The 26,404-nt window shown below is 38.5% G+C and overlaps 2 protein-coding genes across 2 annotated transcripts in view; both read right to left on the reverse strand.

The window, feature by feature from the left end:
• The window catches only part of LOC135465468 (uncharacterized), a 53,668-nt gene extending 48,151 nt beyond the window's left edge, over window positions 1-5,517 (reverse strand). Inside the window, 6 exon segments of the mRNA XM_064742709.1 lie at window positions 408-699; window positions 1,637-1,872; window positions 2,327-2,430; window positions 3,712-3,742; window positions 4,608-4,768; window positions 5,342-5,517. Coding sequence (XP_064598779.1) covers window positions 408-699; window positions 1,637-1,872; window positions 2,327-2,430; window positions 3,712-3,742; window positions 4,608-4,736 — 792 coding nt within the window. The 5' untranslated portion in view covers window positions 4,737-4,768; window positions 5,342-5,517.
• A 153-nt stretch (window positions 5,518-5,670) lies between these two features.
• Window positions 5,671-25,694, reverse strand: LOC135465470 (uncharacterized). The gene is made up of 13 exons (XM_064742710.1): window positions 25,369-25,694; window positions 20,730-20,813; window positions 17,683-17,962; window positions 16,358-16,579; window positions 14,510-14,714; window positions 14,187-14,371; window positions 12,417-12,545; window positions 11,632-11,759; window positions 10,995-11,118; window positions 7,468-7,713; window positions 6,980-7,144; window positions 6,301-6,405; window positions 5,671-5,679 (listed from the first exon to the last, which is right to left on the reverse strand). The coding sequence occupies exons 1-13, from the start codon at window positions 25,443-25,445 to the stop codon at window positions 5,671-5,673; spliced, it is 1,959 nt and encodes a 652-aa protein (XP_064598780.1). The 5' UTR covers window positions 25,446-25,694.
• Window positions 25,695-26,404: the final 710 nt, after the last annotated feature.

The raw sequence follows: 26,404 nt of genomic DNA on the forward strand, positions 1-26,404 counted from the left end.
TAAAACACCAATAAAATAAATAAATAAACCTGACAATATCAAACAAACAAAATGAGGGGAACAAGGCAAGACTGTTGTTTGAAACTGTGCAGTAAATTTTTACTTTTTGCACAATGGAGATTATAGAGAGAAAGTGTGACTTGAAGTTACAATAAATTGTACTTTTTAATAGGTGAAATATAACAGTATAATAATACTATATTTCTAACCTATTAAGAAGTGTTTTTAGTTATATTATGTGACACATATTACTTGATATCTACTGATTCATCCACCTTGGAGTGCCAAGATGAAGAGTTATTTGCGAAGCCAGTTTAATTTTCTAATCAGAAAAAACGTGTTGCCATCAAAAGAGTTATTTTAAGGTGCTTCTGAAAGTTCCTTTTTCAGCAATATGGCATACTTACACCTCCCATTCCTTGGGGTGCATCGATCATGAGGATGACCGGTCCAGTGACACTCGTCTGTTCCCAGGTAAAAGTCCAAATAGGGCTGCCTAACTTTTGCAAATCTGCCCTGTAGATTGGCTCTGAGTTCACGCTCAAGGTGAGGACACCTTTCTCGTGATCTGAGGCATGCGCAGTCTGGCTGAAGGACACAATGTCTCCTGTCTTGAGGGTTGTCGGCTTCAATGCCTTAACCTCCTCATCCTTGATGAACACCTTCCCACCACCATATGCTATCTTGAACAGCCCATCCCTGAGACAAATAACCAAACACATGAATGTTGTAATTCTGTAGGAAAAGCTTTAAAAGCCTAACCTTATCATAGCAAGCATTCTGACAGTTACACTGCACAGTGCATATAGTCCCCCATCAGTTCCGAAGGCATAATAGGAAAATATGGAAAAATCTAAACCCTGGAGATGATAGAATACAGCTTTGTGTGGCATACTTTCATCCCAAGATCATGAGGTATGTGTGCTACAGTTTTAATAGTAGAAATCTACCCACGGCACTCTCAAATGGCCAAATATTAAGTATAACTTAACAAACAAATAAAATATCATCATCAAAATTAAACTTGTACTGTACTACAGTACACTAAATACTTGTGCAAAGTTTCAATGGGACCTGTAAATTGCCCTGCACCTTTGTTGATGTCAAATATTTTTTTTTCCAGCTCATCATGATGACGTCACAATTAAAGACAGTATGCAATAACAGTAACTGATGCATAATAACATTGAGCCCCAATCAATTTTGATGTAACAATGGCACAGGGTTCTGTTTCACACTATAGTGCCGCCTCGTAGGGTTAAAAAAATAGCAGCCTCCCATTAAAAATCTTATGGGGTACCAAACAAAAGGTGGGAAACTTAAGGTGGCTCACACAAATCTGGTGGAAACCTATAACCCCTGTGCCATCCCACCCCCCATCTAGCCTAGGTAACCTAGGTAACCACTACAGGAGATTAATGAAAGTTACAGGTATCATTCACATACATCTTCATCACAGACAGTGTCCGTTAAGATCTGCAGATGTTTTGACTTAAAACAGTGTTTATACATTGTAATTAATTTTTCTTGTCACTTTTCTGTCCTGTTGGGCAACCTCAATGATGTACACAATTTAAAACTTCAGTATTCAGTTTTACTGAGGAAGTTGGAGAAGCCATCTTCAAAAATCACTTACGACAATTGTACGTGACACGACAACTTCAGTGCAGTCAAGTCAGCATTATTTCCCTTTAATATCACCACTCTTATGCTGGTGTCGCTGTGCTGGTTTAGCCCAACCCTCATCCTGGCCGAGCCAGACTTGCCCAGATTCCCCTTCCAAACAATGCCCTCAATCTCCAAAGCATCTTCTGCTGACAGCTTCACTGTCTCTTTCTCCACAAATGTTGGATACAATGTACGCGCTAACTTCTACAAGAAAGCCAGATGAAAAAAAAGCAAACATTAAAAAACCATGCAACAGTAAGGACGTCTATTTTTATACATGTACATCAAATTCCAAACCATAGATTTGAGCACCTCCAACAATGCTCAACCAAGGAGTTTTAGTAGTATTAATCAGACCAGCGAATCAGGCTCATAATGTTGCCAGGCATAGGCCACGAATGACAGATGCATATGGTCCCAAACGTGGAAAACCATTCCAGTAGAGGATTGCTGAGTTTATCTTCGAGCACTTCTATCAATCTGGCTCAAGCCTTATAATAATTTATACATAAACAGGCACATTAAAAAAGAAATTCCAACAGATTATCTGATTTCAAGGATAATGAGCTCAGACAATCATGAAGTTTTCGAATTCCATTACCCGTTCTACCTTGAAAGTTGTACGACACAGACAGCCATGTCATTATACTGAACATACCCAGAGGAATCCAGCGGCTTCCACCGGGATGTAACAGTTTTCACAGCGCTCTTTTCCATTGGTCAACTTCATTGGATGGTTCCTTGCCAAAGGAAACAGCTTATCTGTCAAATAGATAAAAATAAGTAGTTATTATCACTACATAACTATATGGCTATCCCTGGCCTTAACTCAGCCACTGCAGTAGTCTGCTTCACATAGTGTTCCTGACTAGAGGCCAACACAAAAAGACAAGAAAAAGGTAGAGAAAGGGTAGGGAGAATTCCAAAAACTGACAATGATGTCTTTTGACAGCAATATTAATATCAACTTTGTTGGCCCAGTGATTCATGTTTCTAGGATCAGTTATTCAAGACCGGTGATTTACATTGAAGGGCCAGTGACTTGTTTTTGTGGGAACAGTGAATCATGTTTATAGGGTCAGTGACTGATGTTTGTAGGGTCAGTGACTCATGTTTGTGGGACCAGTGACTTGTGTTTGGAGGACCAGTGATTTGTGCTTGGAGGATCAATGACTCGTGTTTAGAGAACCAGTGACTCGTGTTTGGAGGATCAGTGACCCGTGCTTGGAGGACCAGTCACCTATGTTTTTAGGACCAGCAACTCATGTTTGTATAGGACCAGTGACATGTTTTTAGGACCAGCCGCTCATGTTTGTAGGACCAGTGACTCATGTTTGTATAGGACCAGCAACTCGTGTTTGTATAGGACCAGCAACTCATGTTTGTATAGGACCAGCAACTCATGTTTATATAGGACCAGCGACTCATGTTTGTATAGGACCTGTGACATGTTTTTAGGATCAGTGATTCAGTATTTTTAGGAACCATGTCTCATGATTTAAGGACCAGAAGCTCGTGTTTGTAGAACCAGTAACTTATGTTTGCATGAAATACAACTCATGGTTATAGGACCAGCCGCTCATGTTTGTAGGACCAGTGACATGTTTTTAGGACCAGCAACTCATGTTTGTATAGGACCAGTGACATGTTTTTAGGATCAGTGATTCAGTATTTTTAGGAACCATGTCTCATGATTTAAGGACCAGATGCTCGTGTTTGTAGAACCACTAACTTATGTTTGCATGAAATACGACTCATGGTTATAAGACCAGCCGCTCATGTTTGTAGGACCAGTGACTCATGTTTGTAGGACCAGCGACTCATGTTTGTCTGACCACTGTCTCATGTTTGTAGGGCCAGCAACGTGTTTTTGTAGGATCAGTGATCCATGTTTGTGGGACCAGCGAATCATGTTTTAGGGCCAGTGACTCGTGTAGAGTTTGTAGAGCCTGTCTGTTGCTTGTAGGCACTGACTCACATTTGTAGGACCTGACTCAAGGTTGAAGCTAAGTGCCATTAGGTCACAGTGTACTTTAAACTCACCTGGTCTCTTTGAGTCAGCCTTCACATCAAACTGAAACACAATAAGAAACAAAAAGATAATAAAACATGATATGTTTCAAACCATTCCTGCTTGATCATCAATTGTGCCAAATTAATGAAATGTCCAAAGACAGGTTTGATAACCTTATACACACAGTGCTGTTATGATATCATCACTCCTTTAATACTTAAAGTTTAAAATCAAATCAGCTATCAGTAATGCCAAATATTGCAATCAAAATATATATTTCGTCAATATCTCTGAAAGATGAATATTTCCATCTTTTAGGTCTGTGCTCTTTTGGCTTCTTCCATTTCTGCTTTAATATAACAACTAGTCAGATAGTGGTTCTGAATAAGGGCCATGTACGTATGAATATAATGGAGTACAACAACACCGGATAAACCAAAGCATACATGTACATGTACAAGTACGGTAGCTTATGCCTGTTCTACAACATTGCTCATGCTGGCTTCCTCTATGGCCGTACGTAGGAAGGTCTGCAGCAACCTGCAGATGTTCGTGGGCTTCCCCTGGGCTCTGTCCGGTTTCATCCCACCTTAATGCTGGTAGTCGTTTTATAAGTGAAATATTCTTGAGTATATTCTTGTCAAATAAATAAACAAAACATTGCCGACGTTAGCGAGAACACAGTTTTTGTGTCTGTATTTTGCTCTGCTTTCACCTTGAAACAAAAACTCTCAGGTGTCACAAAGATTCATGTAAATTTTGCGAAGTATTATGCGATTGTAAATGGTTCCAATGCTTTAAGATGAGACACAACGTATGTTGTTTACCCCACCAAAGACCACTGCCTGGAATATTGTCATGGGCTGACAAGATCTGCTGAGAATGATGCTTTTCGTGAACGAAGCTTCTACACTGCCAGTCTTACTTGAGCATACAGATGTAGTCCTTCATGTAACACGGCTCCATCCACCATCAGCTTCCACTGCTCCACACTGTTCCACAACAACTCCACGGCTCTATGGTACGCCTCTCTCAAACCTTCACCTGGGTTCATAATCCTCCCCTTTAGGTAGAGACAACTTGTACCTGGAGAAAGCCACAATAGTGAGCATGAGTCAGAAAAACAGAAACTTTAAGCTATGTTGGCTAATGCCCCTTGGCTTTGCCTTTCCCCAATCAAATCTGACCAGGTATGTGGTGGGGTGAGGTGGGCGGAACCGGGGATTGGATTTAGCGCTAGAAAAAAAATGATTAAAGTTTCATTAAATTTCACATGTTTGGGAGAAATAAGGTTGACAGGAAAAGTTTGATAAAATCTAGTCTGGAGATATCACAATACCTGCTATATTGTCGAAATATTGGGCAAATCTGGGTTAAAACGTTATTCATGTATTTATTTATTTGATTGGCGTTTTAAGTTGAACTCAAGAATATTTGACTTAATCGACAGCGGCCAGCAATATGGTGGGAGGAAACTGGGCAGAGCCTTGGCGAAACCCATGACCATCTGCCGGTTACCAGTAGAACTTTTCCCTGCAGAGGAAGCCAGCATGAGCTGGACTTGAACTCACAGCGATGGCATTGGTGAGAGGCTCCTGGTTCACACCTATATATACAAAAAAACTGGACACTGTGCTCAGTTTCCATGTGTATATTTACCAGACTTCTCCTCTTTCTCTATCAAAATATCCACCACTGCATCTTGAAGAATAACGCCACTTCTCCAAATGGCCTTGACAGAAGAGGAGTAAAATTCCAGAATTGGTTTCTGAATTCTACACAAGATGTCACTGGGCACTGGGAAAGGAAAGGTGTACGTGTAGGCCACTTCCAGGTCACATGATTTCTTCTCCGCTTCCCACAAGAATGACTGAAAATCACAAAACATTCCACCATATGTTACCAACTGGAGTGTGACAAATGTAGTAAAACACAGGAAGCCCATTCTCATCATGCTAAAGCAGACCTTTAACATTAAAAACTAATCTTCAGGAGAACTTAAACAGAGATTATTAAACTGAGGAACTTTGTTCTATAAAAAAAACTGTATCTAAGAATTTACAAAAAAGATTTGGGCTTCTTTTTAAGACAATTTTTTGGTATCCTGCTGCATCGATTCCTATAAAATTGTTTCAGTATTCAATAGTCTCCCCATTGAAGACTTGTTATTGTAAAACAACATCCACAAGTTCAGAAGATAGTACCACAATTAGCTTCACCAAGAACATTACACAAAACTGGAATTATTTTAAGGTGTACCCTTTCATCTAATATTGTCAGATTGTCCTAAAGACTAGGAAACTGTTTCTATCACTCAGTGTACAGCCTCCTGACAAAGTCAATGCCAAAGTAGCCAGAGCTGGTTTTGAACCTGCAACCTTACTGGTGGATTTCTGTGTGACCTCAGGATCATGAAACTGTCTTGGGCATCGGTCTGATTTAGTCTTACATTTGTGAATAAATGATTGCCTTCTGTGAAATAAATCTGCACATTTTGTTTCACCAAGGCTTGGTGCCAGCAGATGCAGATACCTGATTATACGCTAATTTCTCAAGACAAAATAAAAACTGAACGAATAATGTCACAGATTTATGGTAAGGTCCCTTAGTGGGCTTACCTTTGACACGGTTGGTTGATCAGGTTGAGACAGGACCAAACCAACCTGTGCACCCCTCACGGCAGCCACACCCAGCTCCTTAGCCACGTTCAACCCAACCGCATCCTACAAGTAGAAGCTTACTCAATATTTTCTTCCAAAATTTGCACCAATGTTTAACTGTATGTTATACAATTGTGAGTTACACACCGTGTTGCTTGGGTAAACTGCCTGATATTTCATTGAGAAGACAAAACTTTGCTTGAGCCCAAACAGCGAGAGGAAATATTCATCTACACAGCATTATCAGCATAAAAACATGAGCTAATAAAGGTATGTAAGGTAAGTTTTCAAATACTAAACAAAAGTCATTTGTTAGACATCTGTGAAGTTTGAATGTACACTGTCAGACATTTCAATCATGTGAGACATAAAGGATTGACAAATACAGCTATATGTAGATGCAAACCCTTTACAGTCAAACAGTATACTAAGCTGTCATTCTTTATTTCATTTATTTGGTCCGTCAAAAAATACACTTTCGAAAGTGCATAAAGGCCTTAAAATAATTCTTTTGATGCCAACACTGAATTGCAGGCCCTATAAGGTGGATGAATCTATCACAATCAAGCAAAATGTGGCAATTAAAAATGTATGCTTTAGGTGAAATACAGCCATTCACATCTCTCTTCTCATTTACCTGGACACTGTCCACAGCCAGACAGGGAATTCCTGCTGGGAGTCCATTCTCCATTTCAGATTTTACCCCTTGATTGGAGAACAGTGAATTCAAAAAGCCCATCAACCAATCAGGTTTTGCTACATAGCTGCTGGCGGTCACTGAGGGCACTTGTACAACCAGGCCCTGGATAAAAACACAAAAGTATGGTAAATACTAACATTACATGAAGCTGAATATTCTGACAACCCTAAAAGCTCTTTCCTCTGATCAATTTTGTAAATCAACATACAATCAACAAAGACTGAATATTCCACTGTACCTTAATTAAATTAAACATGTTAAATACACGCAACAGCATGTGTTATTTTCACCATTAGAAAACTGAGCCAGTGAACTTAGACAAACAACACAAAATTTATGTATTTATCTGTCTGGTGTTCAATGCTGTGATCGAGAGATCATGATGAAAAAAAAAAAACAAAAAAAAAACTTGACAAACTTCTCACCAATGCATGCGCCAGGTTTAGTGCTTTTTCAATATGCCAATCTGAAGCAGCTATGCTTTTTGGCAATTTTCCAGCCTTAATGCTTTTCATGGCTGCTTCCTTCGTAGCCACGCCTTTCGGGAGGAGCTTGGGCAGTGATGTGACAGCTGTCATGAGATCAGCTGATATGTCTGAGTATTCGGGATAGGCCTTCTTCAAGTCCTCGTCTCGTAGTCGCATCAGCAAACTCAGCAACGTGTCCTTATCCTGAATAAGAAACCATACCAGCACAACAGCATTCATAATATCTATGTTGAATGCTGATTGCAGCCAAGGCCCCACAGACAGTGAAAGAGGACAATTCCCAAAATGACTCGTCTGAGGCTGGGACTGAGCACCTTGTGTGTTCCACTGGCTTGATGTTGAACCCCTTCTTTAACACTAAGCCACACCTTGTTCAATACACGCTCACAGCCCCTTAGGTGAAAATGTTAAAGAAAAAGCCTCTAAAAATCGAAATAGGCATCACTAAACAGACCACTTAAAAGAATGCATAAACATATTTTCATTTACTTTTTGGGATTTTTCTGAAAAGAGTTAAAGGCGCTCAAACACTTCAATTCTAATGTGGGCTTTATGAACCCTACCATCAGAGGATAAGAGCTCTGATGTCACACGAAGTTTATCCAACTCTAATCACGACATTGAATATTGGATAACTCTTTTTACGTAAAAAATGAGTAAAAACTACTCAAATAATGTTCTCAAAAATTCCTGCCGTCTTGTGATCATCTAGCAAAAAAGGTGGTGTGACGTCAGAGTTCCTAGATACTGTCAGTGTGGCTCATAAAGCCCACAATAGTATTCAGATATTTGAATACCTTAACACTCTGAAAAAAATCTGAAAAACTAAATCAAAATATTTTTACGTATAGTTTTTAGTTGTGTCTATGATGAACCTTACTTCATATTTTAGCTTTCTTTCACCTTAATGATCACATGTATTTATTTGACTGTACTTGATAGTATTTAACTGCAACACTCATGATTTTTCAATGTAAAGTGAACATAAAGTCTTCATCATATGAAATATGAGATATGAGATAGAAAGATATGACAGAAAAATATGTGAAATATAGTTTTAAAAGACGAGAAGATAAAGTCCAGCATTCGGGAAATGGCACTGACGGACAATTCACTCCAAGTAGCCATTCTGCAGAAGCCCTTTTAAACTTGGCCAATCACTAGCACTGAAAGCGTCACGTGATAATTGGCTGCCATGTCAAAAAACATATTAGCTCTCGATTGTTAGTGTGGTTTCTTATAGTGGATAGCGATATCAATGCAATAAATTGGATTTGTGGTTAGTTTAAGCATTAAACTGATGCATTTTGGACCAGGCATTTATGAAGAGACAATTGAGAATGGTTGCCCGTGTCACAATGCGTACATGTTGGGCAGGATACTTGTCAAGGTGAAATGGCAAGAAAATCACCTCAGGAGAGTCACTGCATGAAGAAAAATATCGTGATTTTTCCTTAGCAAAATCAGATTTATTATGAAAATATCTTCCCAAAATCTGAACGAAAGAGTCTGTTATCAATAAGAAGGTCCTGCTAGATTCGGTAAATTCCCTGAAGTCCGTACAGCCACCCAAGCCAAATCCTTAGGGAAGAGCTCAGAAATTGGAACGGCAGATCGGACAAGGTGGCGTGCTAAAGGATCCATTCCGTTCGTGTCCAATCGCTAGGAACTGACCATTGACTATGTAGTCATAACCGGCAGGTTCAAACTATCGGACACATGCATGGGAACAAGCAATCACATGCGACCTAAATCTGAAGCTATGACTGTCTTGTCAAGTTGATGGAGATTGGAGTCCGAGACATTTTACATGTCAGATCAAGTAATAAAAAATATTTAGGTGAAAAGAAAGCATTTGTGGATTGAAACATCCAGACTGCAAGCTTGGTTTTAAATGTTTGTGATTTGTCATACCTGATCATGGTAATGGCAGGGGTGGACAAGCTTCACATACATATATTGGTACATTGCAACAATTTTTAAACAATGTATTACTGTAAATGAGACTAACATTTCCTGAGAACTCACAGTCAATGTATCTGTAACTGATAACTTAAAGAATTCAACATTCACCATTAAATCATTTATTTTCGGTGACCCACCCCTTGGAATGATCACAACTGTATGGTTTTGGCTGGAATAGTGGTTGATTGGCAGCTCAGTCCGATTTGGGGTGGGGGGCGGGGGGGCCAATGTGGGCCATACCACAATATACTGTCACACATTCAGATATAAAAAATATGAAAAGATGGAGGGGGGGGGGGAGGATAACTGCAAATTTAGACTGAAATGCTTCGCATACTGGGATACATGTACTGAAGAAAATCCTTTATGGCTTATAAAACACTTTCAAACCATGCAGGCTCATGGTACATGTGGTGATTGAATGCAACATCTTCACTTCTTCAAGAATTCAAACCGTACATCCAACTGGTCGGCCATACACTAAATTTAATCCTTGGACAGAGTTTTATTTATTCATTTTGTGTGACAGAAACAGGGTCCACATGTAGGCATGTATGGAGAGACTCACTTTGCTGAGCCTCATGGTCAGCTACTGAAGGCGACCAGACTGGGCTGACGGGGACAGCATGTCTGGCTTGTCCTGAATACAGGTATATTGCTATCCTTTGATGTGACTTGTCTTGTTTTCATTTCAAAATCTCCGGCCAAATCTAGTCTAGCAGAGGGGATTCAAATACAAAGATAAATTCACATACACCTCCACAGTGAATTACTGACAGCCAAACTAAAAGAAACATTGCCCCTTTAAACATGGAACAGGGACAAGTTTAACAAAGATGTTGTACATGTATGACAATCGCACATATAAGATGATGATACGGTAATAGAGACATATAAAATATCGCATCACAAATGTACGATAAAAAAATGTCATAGGTCACTTTGTAAAACTGGGCCCAGAGCTGACTACTCTTTGGTTGGGTATCGGGCATTTTTGCTTGTATTTTCTCATTGTCACATTTTTTAATACCGATGGTACGTGAGAGCTCCCAGGTTTTGTGAGTGGCTAGATACTGACAATTGTTTGCTAATTATTTTGTTGATAAGCGGTGTACAATTTCACTTCAACATCTGACTGCGGTCTGGTGTATGAATGGGCGAAAAGAGGGAAATTGGAGTAAATGAAAAGGGGGAGACTGGAGTAAATCAAAAGGGAGAGACTGGAGTGAATGAAAAGGGGAGATTGGAGTAAACAAAGAGGGTGAGACTGCAGTAAATGAAAAGGGGAGATTGGAATAAACAAAAAGGGGGAGACTGAAGTAAACGAAAAGGGGAGAATGGAGTAAACAAAAACGGGGAGACCGAAGTAAACGAAAAGGGGGAGACTGGAGTAAATGACCAACCTCTGCTAGCTAACTGGCAAACATCCAGTGAACGCTCGTGGTGAGCATTCCCGTTAACAATCTGAAAATGTAAATGACTATTTGAATCGTATTTACCTTAGGGTTTGAGGTGTTTATTTCCAGTGTGTTCAACCTGCTGGCTGTAGTCTGCAGACGGTACAGAAGCTGCCTTGCTTTCCCCAAACTACACTGTGTCTGATAAGTCATCTCTTCAACCTTCCTGTAAACACGCTATAAGATATATACTGAACAACTTACATATTTGATGAATTAAGGTATGGTGGCATGTAGCAGACTTTTATTTAACGGTTTATTTGATAAGTGTCTAATGGCATACAAGACATTTCTTTACTTATATGAATCGAATTTTGCAAAAAATTAACTTTCACAAAATATCAGCCTCGTCTATGTACATGTTATTTTTCAAAATTTATAATGTGACTTGCTTTACAAATTTTTTAAATTTTAGAATTATTTTAACACGATAAACAGCACAGGCACAGGTCTGATATTTTCTGAAAGGCATTAATGTGAACTATTTTTTGAGAAATAGAGAAACTTTGATTTCATAAGCGATTATGGATTTTTTGCCAAATTCTCCAGTATGGCCCATAAGTTACCCAACACTTTGTTATCTGACAAAATGATAGAAGACAAAATGATATAACAAAGTACATGCACATTGTGCTAGACAGAGACTGGTGACCTGGTCCCTTCCAAATCAAACACCTACACTTTATTGTTGAAGACATCAAGTTCCTTCTTCAGGTTGTCTTCACATAATTTCAGACACTGTTTTATGGCACTGGTCAGAACGGTCGGAGACAGTGTACCCACTGGGATGAAAAATGGCTGGGTTACCTGTAAGGCAGAGAAACATAGCCATCTCCAAATTTGAAATCATTCAGTCAAACCAACAATGCTTGTCACATCCTACACTATTTAAGTATGTCCTTTTTTCCTTTAGAGGTGAATTAGACGTACTAAAAACATGGTATATTAATTGTTCACTCTTAAGAGAGAGAGCTCATGTAAAAAAACAGAATGTCTTAAGCATTAAGGAACAATACTAGGCAGAGCTTGGCAAGGCTTTATGCCACAGGAATTGAGTTCCTAACAGTATGTATTGTACACTACCTAAAGCTTCACCTGTAAAGTGAAAATGCACTTTCTGAAGAACATAAACGCCTTTAAATTATACTTTTGATACCAACACTTAACTTTATTTTTTTTTAGAAATGAATCGACCTTCCCATCTCCCCTGCCACCAAAATCTTACAGTAGCCCTTTAAGGTTGATTAATGATAAATCATTCAGGATCAAACAAAATGTATCACTTGAACAAATCAATAAAAGCTTTTAATAGGAAAATAAAAAACAGTATGTCAAAGTTTCAGCACTGATATTCAATGCTGTTAGAGTTTCCAATATTCCACCATCATTTTTACAGACAGACTACACTAATATAAAGGTAATTATAGTGTCACACTGTAGCCAATCACTAAGGTTGATGAATACCTGAGAGCTGATGACACTGATGAGTTTTACTATAGCCGTGGCTATCTGATTGGCATCCCCCTGACCAGCATCATAAGGTAGAATATAGATGGTTCTTTCTGATAGGAACTCTGGCCAACAGCACGCTACCTGTATAGCAAAGACAGAATAGAAACTCACATTTCATGACAGAATCATCACTTGAAAGTATATACATGATGAGCTTATTTTGATTAAATATTAATATTACTTGCAGCATTGATTTATTTATTTATTTGATTGGTGTTTTACGCCATACTCAAGAATATTCCACTAATTATACGACGGCAGCCAGCATTATGGTGGGAGGAAACCAAGCAGAGCCTGATGAAAACCCACGATCATCTGCATGACATGGTAAAAGCTCAGAAAATTAACACCTGGCGTCACCTAATTGTAATAAGGTATGCAACAAAACATGATATGTAAAATATAAAATGTGTTTATTTAAAAGGAGCAAAGCTTTCAAAAGGTCTGCAAGTGTATGATCACAGGAAGTATGTCATAATTGTAATATGTTTTTCTGTAATTTTATATACAGGAATGTATGTTCACTTTGTAAATTATGTTTGGCCCAGAATATACATGTATGCCAGACAAATCTGGACAATCTATCATTTGCTCACAAGGCTTTGTGGCTTATTGTTTGCTTTTGATTTTAGAATGATGTGATGTCAAAGTGGGCCGTTGTGACATTTTTAATACTATTTAACAATGATTTTTGTATTCATTCGATTGGTGTTTTATGCTCAAGAATATTTCACTTAGACAACAGCGGGCAACATTATGGTGTGAGAAAACCAGACAGAGCCTGCGGGATACCCAAGACCACCTGCAGGTTGCCAAAACATGATCAGTGACGGACATTTTCAGCACATCATAAAGGATAACTGTGATTTATTTATATATTTTATTGTTGTTTTATGACGTACTCAAGAATATTTCACTTATATGATAGCAGTCAGGTGGACAACTGTGAAGATTTATATTAAAAATATTATTTTCACACGGAAAACATCCTCAACCTTCAAACAATAAATGAAGTTATCTAATGAAAGAAAACTACTGGTGAAAACTGAAAGCTTTGCAGTTCAGCTTTAATTCGGAAAAGGTCAATGTTTGTTCTTGAGACTAGTATCTATTTATTTATTAATTTAGGTATTTGATTGGTACGAAATGAAGGACTCCACAATTTTTTCAGTTATGCTATGGCAGTTAGGGCTGAGGAAACTAAAAAGGTAAATCAAAATCAATCACTACACCTCACCTGGTACCTGACAAAATTAACTCATGATTTAAAGCTACACATGAACAATGAGAGCTGAAATGTAGTCTTCAGCCTTATTATCTGCTGCACAAACAACACAAAACCTGCATGAACCAACAGGGCTTGACTGAGCACCAGTATGGCATAAAGCCCTTATCAAAGAAACAAATGATTAAAATCAGAAACCATCTCTAACAATAGCCATTATTATCATTTAGGGGCCTTTGCAGGCTCGGCCAAAGTGTTGTTTTCATTGCAGCTGATTTTACCATTTTAACTACTCATTTCCTACTCTCCTTGGTTCAACTGCAACTGTGTCAGGTGAGCGGTTTGTCAGGTGAGGAGAAGTAGTTATTAAAAGTTAATTTATGGTACTCCCAAGCCCTCTTCTCAAAAACCTAAAAATGAAAAAGTCTAAAGTACGACATTAAACTCCAAGCAAATAAATATCTAAATAAATTTATCAGTGTATATCCCGCACGTACCTGTGGACTTTCTGTAACTTGACATACTGATCCATCTGCCAGCTTCACTTCACTGTGCCCGAAGAAATGTGCCTGACTTGGATTGCTGGCAGCACCACTGCTCATGTATGACAGGAAGTTTGCAGGCGCCTTCTCCACAGGGAAAATACAGACACGTACTGTTTGAACCGGCTTCAGGTCAAGCTCTACAGCACATACATTGTACACCATCAGTTTGATTTGTAGGCTGGTAAGTTTAACTATAATCTAACTATAAAAGTCAGATCCATGAATTAGATAGGAGTTATTTAAACATCTTACAAGGTAATATTTCTGCATCTTACCTTTTCCTGCTTTAAGAGCTTCCAAATCTGACAAGGATGGTGATAAGATGGGTGATCCGTCCAGTGTTAGTGTGACAGAAGAGAGTGTTCGAGGGACCAGGGAGATTCCCGTGGTTATAGCCTCCACCTCCCTCAGGTGCTGACAGTGTTCGTGCAGGTACACCACAGAGCGGCTTGTCAGATTCCAACATCCACTCAGCTTCACCTGAAAACAACCACAATTGTAATTATAAAATTGTAAGAACAGTACAATACTGAAGAATTATTGACTTACACGAAGGCTATCAGTTTTCTAGAAGGAAGACATTTTTGTGGCCACACAAAGCACTGCCTGATCTGTGAGTTGTTTACAGTTTATCATGTGAGTAATGTTGAGGGACTACAAACCTTTGTGATACTGGGGAAGCATTTGGCCATACAAAGCACTGCCTGATCCGTCAGCTGTTTACAGCTTATCATGTGAGTAATGTTGAGGGACTACAAACCTGTGTGATACTGGGGAAGCATTTGGCCACACAAAGCACTGCCTGATCCGTCAGCAGTTTACAGCTTATCATGTGAGTAATGTTGAGGAACTACAAACCTGTGTGATATTGCAAAGCATTTGGCCATACAAAGCACTGCCTGATCCGTCAGCTGTTTACAGCTTATCATGTGAGTAATGTTGAGGAACTACAAACCTTTGTGATACTGGGGAAGCATTTGGCCATCCACAGCACTGCCTGATCCGTCAGCAGTTTACAGCTTATCATGTGAGTAATGTTGAGGGACTACAAACCTGTGTGATATTGCAAAGCATTTGGCCATACAAAGCACTGCCTGATCCGTCAGCTGTTTACAGCTTATCATGTGAGTAATGTTGAGGGACTACAAACCTGTGTGATATTGCAAAGCATTTGGCCATAGAAAGCACTGCCTGATCCGTCAGCTGTTTACAGCTTATCATGTGAATACTGTTGAGGGACTACAAACCTTTGTGATATTGCAAAGCATTTGGCCATACAAAGCACTGCCTGATCTGGGAGCTGTTTACAGCTTATCATGTGAGTAATGTTGAGGGACTACAAACCTTTGTGATACTGGGGAAGCATTTGGCCACACAAAGCACTGCCTGATCCGTCAGCAGTTTACAGCTTATCATGTGAGTAATGTTGAGGGACTACAAACCTGTGTGATATTGCAAAGCATTTGGCCATACAAAGCACTGCCTGATCCGTCAGCTGTTTACAGCTTATCATGTGAGTAATGTTGAGGGACTACAAACCTTTGTGATATTGCAAAGCATTTGGCCATACAAAGCACTGCCTGATCCGTCAGCTGTTTACAGCTTATCATGTGAATACTGTTGAGGGACTACAAACCTTTGTGATATCGCAAAGCATTTGGCCACACAAAGCACTGCCTGATCTGGGAGCTGTTTACAGCTTATCATGTGAGTAATGTTGAGGGACTACAAACCTGTGTGATATTGCAAAGCATTTGGCCATACAAAGCACTGCCTGATCCGTCAGCTGTTTACAGCTTATCATGTGAGTAATGTTGAGGGACTACAAACCTTTGTGATACTGGGGAAGCATTTGGCCACACAAAGCACTGCCTGATCCGTCAGCTGTTTACAGCTTATCATGTGAGTAATGTTGAGGGACTACAAACCTGTGTGATACTGGGGAAGCATTTGGCCACACAAAGCACTGCCTGATCTGGGAGCTGTTTACAGCTTATTATGTGAGTAATGTTGAGGGACTACAAACCTGTGTGATATTGCAAAGCATTTGGCCATGCAAAGCACTGCCTGATCCGTCAGCTGTTTACAGCTTATCATGTGAGTAATGTTGAGGGACTACAAACCTTTGTGATACTGGGGAAGCACTTGGCCATCCACAGCACTGCCTGATCTGTGAGTTGCTTACAGCCAGTCAGATCCACTCCAATCACATGCAGATCAGCCACCACCTTTTTGTTTGTCTCAATCTCCTCCAGCAGTCTCCCAAACACACCATCTGTCAGCTGTTCCACTCCAGTGAAATACAAGATCTGATCCTTTAGCTTGTCTCTTTTCAGAATAGCGTCCTGATTGAAAGAATTATACAACAGATTTAGAAATTTCAAGACGCTAAGGCACCTGTTCAAGAATAATAACACATTCAGAATTCCTCGAGATGCAGAGGCATCTGTTAAAGAATTACATAACAGATTCAGAATAAAGATGTATAGGTATTCACAGGCACATGTTTTCACGGCTAGGCTAGCACATGTATGAATTGCATGTTCCCATTTTTTATCTATCATGTCTGTAATGTAATGCAGACATCTGTTATCAACATTTTATAGCCTCATCCCAATCTGTATAAGAAATGATATAAAAGTCCATTCCAGGTTACAAGCAGATAAGCAAGCATACAAGCAGATTTCTGGGCAAGGCACTACTAGAACAGCATTTGCTCATGCTGCAAATTCACAGGCTACTCGCAAAGATGATAAGATCCCACTAGCAGATGGCAAAAAGGAAAAAGATCATACAAAAAAATTCCCAATTAGGATAAAGATCTTAAAGGCAGTTCACAAAGAGGCCAAAGATATCATTAGAAGCTCAAAAATAGGCTGAAGATCTCATTAGAAGTTAACAAAGAGGCTGAAGATCTCATTAAGAGTTCACAAAGAGGACACAGATCTTGTTAACAGTTCACAAACAGGATAAAGATCTCAGTAGCAGATGACAAAATAAGATCAAACCAAACATTTACAAATAGGATAAAGATATTAGCAGCAGTTCAGCAAGTCCATAAAGATCTTGTTAGCTGTTTACAAGGAGGATACAGATCTCACCAACAGTTTGAGAGAAGATACAGATCTCACCAGCAGATTGCAAAGAGGAAACAGATCTCACCAGCAGATTGCAAAGAGGATACAGATCTCACCAGCAGATTGCAAAGAAGATACAGATCTCACCAGCAGATTGCAAAGAGGATAAAGATTCCACAAGCAGTTTGCAAAGAGGATAATGATGTCACCAGCACTTTACAAAGAAAATTATGATCTCACTCGCAGATGATAAAAATGATAAAGACCACACAAAAAAATTCACACATACATGTGCGATAAACATCTCGCAGGCAGTTCCCCAAGATGATCATGATCTCACCAGCTGTTCACAAGGAAGATGAAGATCTTACCAGCAGTTTGTGGATAGGATAAACACCTGGGCTTTTGAAGTCATCAAATAAAACATCCCGTGTGACTTTATCAGTGGGCCGTGACAACATGCGTTTCTGAGGCTCTGACAGCGCCTTTACTTTAGGAAGGGAATTCCTTCCTGTGTCCAGATCCTGCAGGGAGTCTTGCAGTTCAACTACTGTAGCATTGGCAGCCTCAAACTGTTGGAGCATGTTAGAAGGCATTCTTGATGCACTACTGGAGGTAGCGATATTTGCTGGTAAACTTCGAACTGGAAACCTGTAGAAAGAAAGAGGAGCAAATAGATGTCACTCAAGCTAAACAAATTGACGACTGACTGATTGGTGTTCTACCACTGTACCCAAGAATTATTCAGTGCTGACAGTGGGCCAGTTTTACCTGGCCTTCACCATGTACATGTACAAGACAAACTCAATGTTTTAAAACTACAGTGGAAACAGCCAGAGCTGGATGAGTACATGCCATCTCATTCGTCAAGGGCCTTACAGTCCCAACGAGCTAGTGCTCTGAGCAAGTAAAGGCCCCTGGCTGCAGAGAAAGTATCAGTACAAATTGCTTCTTACACTAAATACAGAATTCAAAAGGATCTGCTCTTATTTCAACCTCTAAAACATACTGAAGCCTACTTGGCTTTTAAACCTGATTAATTAACTATAATTAAATCAATCTAGAAAAAAATGAATGGCTAATATATAAAAAATTATAAGGCGAGTCCAGAAAACATTTTGATAATAAACCTCATGCAAAGTATGAAATAGACAAAAAAAAAAAAAAACCAAAAGAAAAAAAAACAAACAAAAAAAAAACTAGAATGGATCTGCGAATAGCAGATCCTAGGCTGGGATCCCGGATCGGATCAATGACGTTTTCCCCTTCATGTCCTGTGGATGTTGACACAGATCAAAGATTTTCAGCACACATAGAGTACATGTGTAGCCCTTTCCACTCAGCGATGTTCAGCTTTACAGCTGCAACGGTTTTCTCCCACCAGACCTCCAAATATGGTGGGATTAGCGCTTTTTCGTGTTTTGATCGCAATTTGCGGCAAAACTATATGTCACCGGAAAGAAATAAGTCTAGATTTAGGATCAGTACGTCAAACTACGTCAGGTAGCATGCTTACAATGTTCGTGCCTTCATCCTAGCCGCAAATGCATTTAAAATGCATCATATAACATGGGGACGTTGAAGTGCCAAATACAGCAAATCGGCCTTTGGACAATATTTGAAGCACTGCAACTCCCACATTTATTGACACACTTCCATGATTTTCCGCATGCCTACAGTACCCATGTAGCCATTTGTACTCAGTCATTTTCAGATCCACAGCTGCAGCAGTTTTGTGTCACGTGACTTCCAAATATGGGCGAAAATTGCCCTTTTTCGCACTTTCATAGCAATTGGCGACAAAACCGTGCATCGGAGAAAGGAAAAAACCACCTGATTCGTCATCAGAACATCCAACTATGCCTAGCAGCCTACTTAAAACCTTGAAATTCACAACATTTTCACCTGACAAATTGGCTAAGCTGGGATCGAACTCTGACATGACTGACAGGCGTCAGCGGTAAGAGAAAAGAAAGAAAGAAGAAAAATCAAAGTTTCTACTGTCATGTCTCAATCCACGACCTGCCATGAACAGACTCACAGCTCTACTGATATCTAGGCCGTTGTTAGAAAGTCAACACTTGGACCACGGCACATGGCGATGTCTGTCAATCACCCTGGCCTGGTTAGCATATAGTAAAGAAGACAAGGTCTGCGCAAAACAAAGCTAAGTTTTACAGATCCACGTCGTTCCACGTTTTACAGATCCACAAATGGGGCATTATTTGGAGCAGTTACTGCATGGAAACCAATGTCCAATGCAAATCATGGAATTCATTGTAAAATGTGCAAAATGTTGACATGTACATGGATCTGGCTGGTTGTTAAATTTGATAAGAGGTTACACAAAGTGACACATTAAGTTACAGAAAGTCTCAAAGTTATCCTCAACACAAAATCTGATCAAAATTGGGCAATATTTAGTGCAGTTATTGCGTAAAAACCAACTTGTGACACACAGACCAAATAAGGCAAGCTTGCAGAACCTGACATAAGAAACCCTCAAAATGTCTTGTGGAATGAATGAATGAATGAATGATTATGGCTTAACACCACATCGGTAAATATTTCAGCCATATCATGGCGAGAACAAGGTGAAAACACGAGGTTAAGGTTTTCGATATGATAGTGGGAGCATCCAAAATAAAGCAAAAAAATTCAGACATGTTTGATGTCCTAAGTGCCCGATTTTAAACCAAACAGTTTGTAAGGCTTGCATAAACATATGATAACTGATGATCTTGGACTAGTTAATTTTAGAGACAAAATTCTCTTAATGTTTACATTCAATTTTTCGCTTCAGAATAAACATGCCAAGGCTGATTCAAGAGTAACTAGCTTTTGGAATCTCAATGTCAGGGCAAACTAAGCCTATATTCTGTAAGTACACAAAAACTGATATGCTCTCAACAATGCCACATCATATCATCTTATATGAAGATATTGTACAGAAACAAAGGTGTAAATTGAGCATATAAGTGGTAGGACAAAAAGACATACATGTAGCTGAACAAAAAGTATCTGAATGCTAATAAAGTTATCAGGACCAGAGACTGCCATATGTATACCAAATCTCAGATAAACCCATCGAGTTTGAAGGAAGATACATTTATTGCGCGAAACAAACTTTAAATGTACGCACAAATGGACAGATGGATGAGCAAACTTATAAAACCAAAAGCAATTCCAAGCAAAACAAGACACTTCAAGGACGCACATACTATATAAGGATCAATCCATTAAGTCGAAATGAAGAATTGAGACAGACAATGTCATATCCTAAACATATATATGTCCTGTCATTAATGACAAGCATATAAAAATCAAGAAATTTTTTGAGCATGTCATGCAAAAGATTGACTCAATGTAACATGTGAGACAATTCAATCTTATCACATTATTAAAACTGTTTGCTTACTTGGTCTTGGATATCTTTTTAGACTGTGGCATTTTCAATGAGAGTTCCTCAGTCTCCAAGACAGGTATTTCACTCACCGCAACACTGTAAACATAACATACACATTCTTACTACCTCAATCAGTCATACAGGTACAGGTGTTTCACTCACCTCAACACTGTAACATAACACACATAGTGTTACTAGCTCAATCAGTCATATAGGTACAGGTATTTCACTCACCTCAACACTGTAACATAACACACACATTTTTACCACCTCAATCAGCCATCCAGGTACAGGTATTTTACTCACTACAACACTGTAACATAACACATACATTCTTACTACCTCAATCAGCCACACAGGTACGGGTATTTCACTCACCGCAACACTGTAACATTACACACACATTCTTACTACTTCAATCAGCCATACAGGTAAAGGTATTTCACTCACCTCAACACTGTAACATAACACACACATTCTTAGCATCTCAACTAGCCATACAGGTACAGGTATTTCACTCACCTAAATGCTGTAACATAACACATACATTCTTACCACCTCAATCAGCCATACAGGTACGGGTATTTCACTCACCGCAACACTGTAACATAACACATACATTCTTACCACCTCAATCAGCCATCCAGGTACAGGTATTTCACTCACCTCAACACTGTAAATATGACACACACATTCTTACCACCTCAATCAGCCACACAGGTACGGGTATTTCACTCGCTGCAACACTGTAAACATGACACACACATTCTTACCACCTCAATCAGCCATACAGGTACAGGTATTTCACTCACCGCAACACTGTAGCATAACACACACATTCTTACCACCTCAATCAGCCATCCAGGTACAGGTATTTCAGTCACCTCAACACTGTAAACATGACACACACATTCTCACCACCAAAATCAGCCATCCAGGCACAGGTATTTCAGTCACCTCAACACTGTAAACACAACACACACATTCTTACCACCTTAATCTGCCCTACAAGTAATGATATTTCAATTTCAACAATGTAACATTCCTCCAACATTCCCAGATGAGATTCAGGTCCTTACCCTTGATATCCGAGTTCATCATTACGGGTCATCTTTTTCTTTGCTTTGAGCTTCACTCCTTGACTCAAGCTGTTGTTTAAGTATAAAGTCAAGAAACTTGTACATCATTTCAATATTGAGGACAATGAATGCATTTGTCACTTAATATGGGAGAGTACAGGAGAGACCTGAAAGTTCATGCTTCATGGAATCCTTCATTGTGTTGTCTTCACCATGTGGAACTGTTCTTGCTATCACTAATGCCTCCACCAGCATGACCTTAACCATCCCCTGATCTTCACTGCCTGCCCTACCTTGACTTCCTTCATTCAACTCCATTACATTTACCACTTTTACCCTCCTTCATTAAAATCACCATCTTTCTCCATCTTTTTTTAGACATGTATCTTCAATAGTTTTCCTCCACCTACGATTACAACACTGACATCAACACCAAAAGACACATTTTCTATTCTCACAAACAAATAATTACACCACATTACATCCACAAGTTCATTCTCATACACAGATAGTTACACCACTTTACATCCACAACTTCATTCTCACAGATAATTACACCACATTACATCCACAAGTTCATTCTCATACACGGATAATTACACCACATTACATCCACAACTTCATTCTCATACACAGATAATTACACCACTTTACATCCACAACTTCATTCTCATACACGGATAATTACACCACATTACATCCACAACTTCATTCTCATACACGGATAATTACACCACTTTACATCCACAACTTCATTCTCATACACAGATAGTTACACCACTTTACATCCACAACTTCATTCTCATTCACAGATAATTACACCACATTACATCCACAAGTTCATTCTCATACACAGATAGTTACACCACTTTACATCTACAAGTTCATTCTCATACACAGATAATTACAAGTTCTGTACATCAACAAGTTCATTCTCATACACAGATAACAAACCTGGCCCGTCCAGCAATTCATTCTTACACACAGATAGTCACAACCCTTGTACATCCAAGAGTTCATTCTCATACACAGATAATTACACCACATTACATCTATGTTCATTCTCATACAGACAATTACACCACATTACATCCACAAGTTCATTCTCATACACGGATAATTACACCACATTACATCCACAACTTCATTCTCATACACGGATAATTACATCACATTACATCCACAACTTCATTCTCATACACAGATAGTTACACCACTTTACATCCACAACTTCATTCTCATACACAGATAATTACACCACTTTACATCCACAACTTCATTCTCATAGACGGATAATTACACCACTTTAGATCCACAAGTTCATTCTCATACACAGATAATTGCACCACACTGCATCCACAAGTTCATTCTCATACACAGATAATCACACCACATTACATCTATGTTCATTCTCATACAGACAATTACACCACATTACATCCACAACTTCATTCTCATACACGGATAATTACACCACATTACATCCACAACTTCATTCTCATACACAGATAATTACACCACATTACATCCACAAGTTCATTCTCATACACAGATAGTTACACCACTTTACATCCACGACTTCATTCTCATACACAGATAATTACACCACTTTACATCCACAACTTCATTCTCATACACGGATAATTACACCACTTTACATCCACAAGTTCATTCTCATACACAGATAATTGCACCACACTGCATCCACAAGTTCATTCTCATACACAGATAATCACACCACATTACATCCACAACTTCATTCTCATACACAGATAAGTACAAGTTCTGTACATCAACAAGTTCATTCTCATACACAGATAACAAACCTGGCCCCTCCAGCAATTCATTCTTACACACAGATAGTCACAACCCTTGTACATCCAAGAGTTCATTCTCATACACAGATAATTACACCACATTACATCTATGTTCATTCTCATACAGACAATTACACCACATTACATCCACAAGTTCATTCTCATACACAGATAATTACAACATGTTCATCCACATGCTTATTCTCATACACAGATAATTACAAGCCTTGTACATCCACAAGTTCATTCTCATACACAGATAACAACCCCGGTACCTCCAGCAATTCATTCTTATACACAAATAGTCACAGCCCTTGTACATCCAAGAGCTCATTCTCATGCACAGATAATTACACCATGTACATTACATCGGCACAAGTTCATTCTCATACACAGATAATTACACCATGTATATAGGCACAAATTTATTCTCATACACAGATAATCAAAACCCGGATTCCTCCAGCAATTCATTCTTATACACAGATAGTTACTACATCCAAGAGTTCATTCTCATACACAGATAATTACACCACATTATATCCAGGAGTTTATTTTCATAAACAGATAATTACAACATGTGTATCGGCACACATTATCGGTTTATTAAAATACACAGATAATTACAACCCTTGTACAACCTACATCCTGTACATTCTCGCACACAAATAATTGACTGAAAATATGCTTAAGTGTTATAAATATGTAACAAAGATGTCAAGTTTTCAACTCTTTTACGTTTATAAATAATACTTTTAAATAATTGCAAGAAAACATACTTTTCATACAATAAAAAGCAAAAGATAAGTCAGTGACCATGAATTTCATAAAGTAAGCTTTGCCCCTGAAGCACAGGAGATATAAATAGGCTGCTGGCTTGCGCTGAGTGATCAAGAAATGGCCTGAAGATTAACTTTGTTTTTGACAGACAAACATATGCAAGGTTAAACTTCAAAATATATTTACTTTTATATTTAGATGATTTTAATGCCCCATGTTTCTTTTACTTACATGTTTTCTTTTATCCTCTTTACTTATGACTTACAATGAATAGAACTCTCTTGGGATTTATTTAAAATAAAAACAGACCATTGTAAATAGTGAGACCTGGCATGTTGCAAAATCCTTTTGTGAAAATAGCAGTTCTGAACACATATATATATTTTTCTTATTTTCAGAAGGATTACATCCATTTAGTGCATGTTATGCTTTTAACTGTTAAACTAACCAGTGAAACAGCAAACAAGTGGATCCCATACATAACAGACATTAAAAACAAACATACATAGACAACAGTATAAAATAACACTTCAGCATATTTGCACTCAACTACAACATGTGCATCGGCACAAGTTCATTCCCATTCACATATAATTACAATTACCCTTGTTTATCTGCAAGTTCACTCTCATATACAGCTCAAATAAAATAAATAGCACATTATTAAATTGATACATTTACGGACATGCTTCAGGATTGTAATGTGAGTATTATTTTTCTTATTTTAAATTTTGTTTGAGCTAAATTATTCATTAATATTTAGAAAACATTTTCCGACCGAATCTGTTACTACATGAAAATGAGCTAGGACAGATTCAATGTTTGAACTCTATTCCTTCAATATGTAATTTAAAAACTTGATTTAACTCAGTGTTGTAATTATGTGGTGAGTTAATTATGAAATTAAAGTCCCTATTAAATATGAATCTGAATGATATAGAAAAAGGGTCTAACACATTATACCAGATAACTTACCTTTCATTTTGCTGCAAGTCCACAATAGCCTCAATTTTCTTTCCCTTTGATTTCACAGCTGCTTTAGACTTCTTCATTCTCCTTTTTATTCAGTCTTTCTTCCGACAATTCTACGGTGACACTACAGACAAAGCTGTAGTTCTGAGATCAAACCTGAAGTTTCTGTTTGATTTTCTCTCTGTGTTGCCTACTCTTATTGTAATCTATATGTTGGCAAACATGAATAACATTTACTGCTTTAAACAATGATAGATAATGTTTACATGTATTTTCTTACTACTTGTATACCATAGGTTTACCTGCAAACAAAAAACTGAGAAATTTGAGAAATGCTGCCGTACTTTAATGAGAGTTTGATTCTCATTCAGCAATTGTCTCAGTAGCATTCGGTCTCTTCTTATTTACAGGCTGGAGCCCTGAAACATTAATGAGAAAACATTCATAAATTAAAAGGGTCAACTGTCACACTGAGAGAACCAATCTACTGGGGTAATTCAGAGAGTGAATAGGTACATACTTTCCAGTAATCTGTAATCAACTGGCTACAATGTACCTGATAATACCTGACATTCATGATACCAAAATAATGCAGTCTGAGTCAGAGCATGAATGGGTCGATGGATCTAACTTACTATGGCAAAGTCAAGTTCCAATCAAATATGATCAACCAGTTTAAAACAAAAAAATCTGCTCATAATTTATCAGCAAAGTTCTTAACAAGCAGTCATAAACAACATAGAGTTAAACAGGTGAAATGCTAATTTTTAATTTACAGGCCAATCTCACCTGGGTAAAATTTGTATTGTACTTCGCCAGCAGTCTCCTCACTGCTCAGAATAGCAATGGCATATCACTTCAAGACTTTCAATATAATTCTCCTTTCATATCAGTTTCATTTAAATTAAATGTTCAACCTTGATGTTTATTTTGTAAAATTGCCCAGAAGCTAGAGACCACATGATTTTCTTAGTAACAGATAGCATGCGGCTGGGTGAAAAAACACCACTCCAGTAATGATATAGCATAAGAAATTATT

The sequence above is a fragment of the Liolophura sinensis genome, chromosome 5 (genome assembly GCF_032854445.1).
Source record: "Liolophura sinensis isolate JHLJ2023 chromosome 5, CUHK_Ljap_v2, whole genome shotgun sequence".
NCBI classification, from domain to species: domain Eukaryota; kingdom Metazoa; phylum Mollusca; class Polyplacophora; order Chitonida; family Chitonidae; genus Liolophura; species Liolophura sinensis.

Bases quoted from the DNA above. Each gene is read 5' to 3' on its own strand.
- LOC135465470 (XM_064742710.1), bottom strand. From the start codon at position 25,445: ATGAAGAAGTCTAAAGCAGCTGTGAAATCAAAGGGAAAGAAAATTGAG. The intron at 17,963-20,729 runs GTAAGCAAACAG...TTCTTTCTACAG, and splicing joins AAAAAGATATCCAAGACCAA to GTTTCCAGTTCGAAGTTTAC. The intron at 7,145-7,467 runs GTGAGAAGTTTG...GTTTTTATCCAG, and splicing joins TAAACCTGGCGCATGCATTG to GGCCTGGTTGTACAAGTGCC.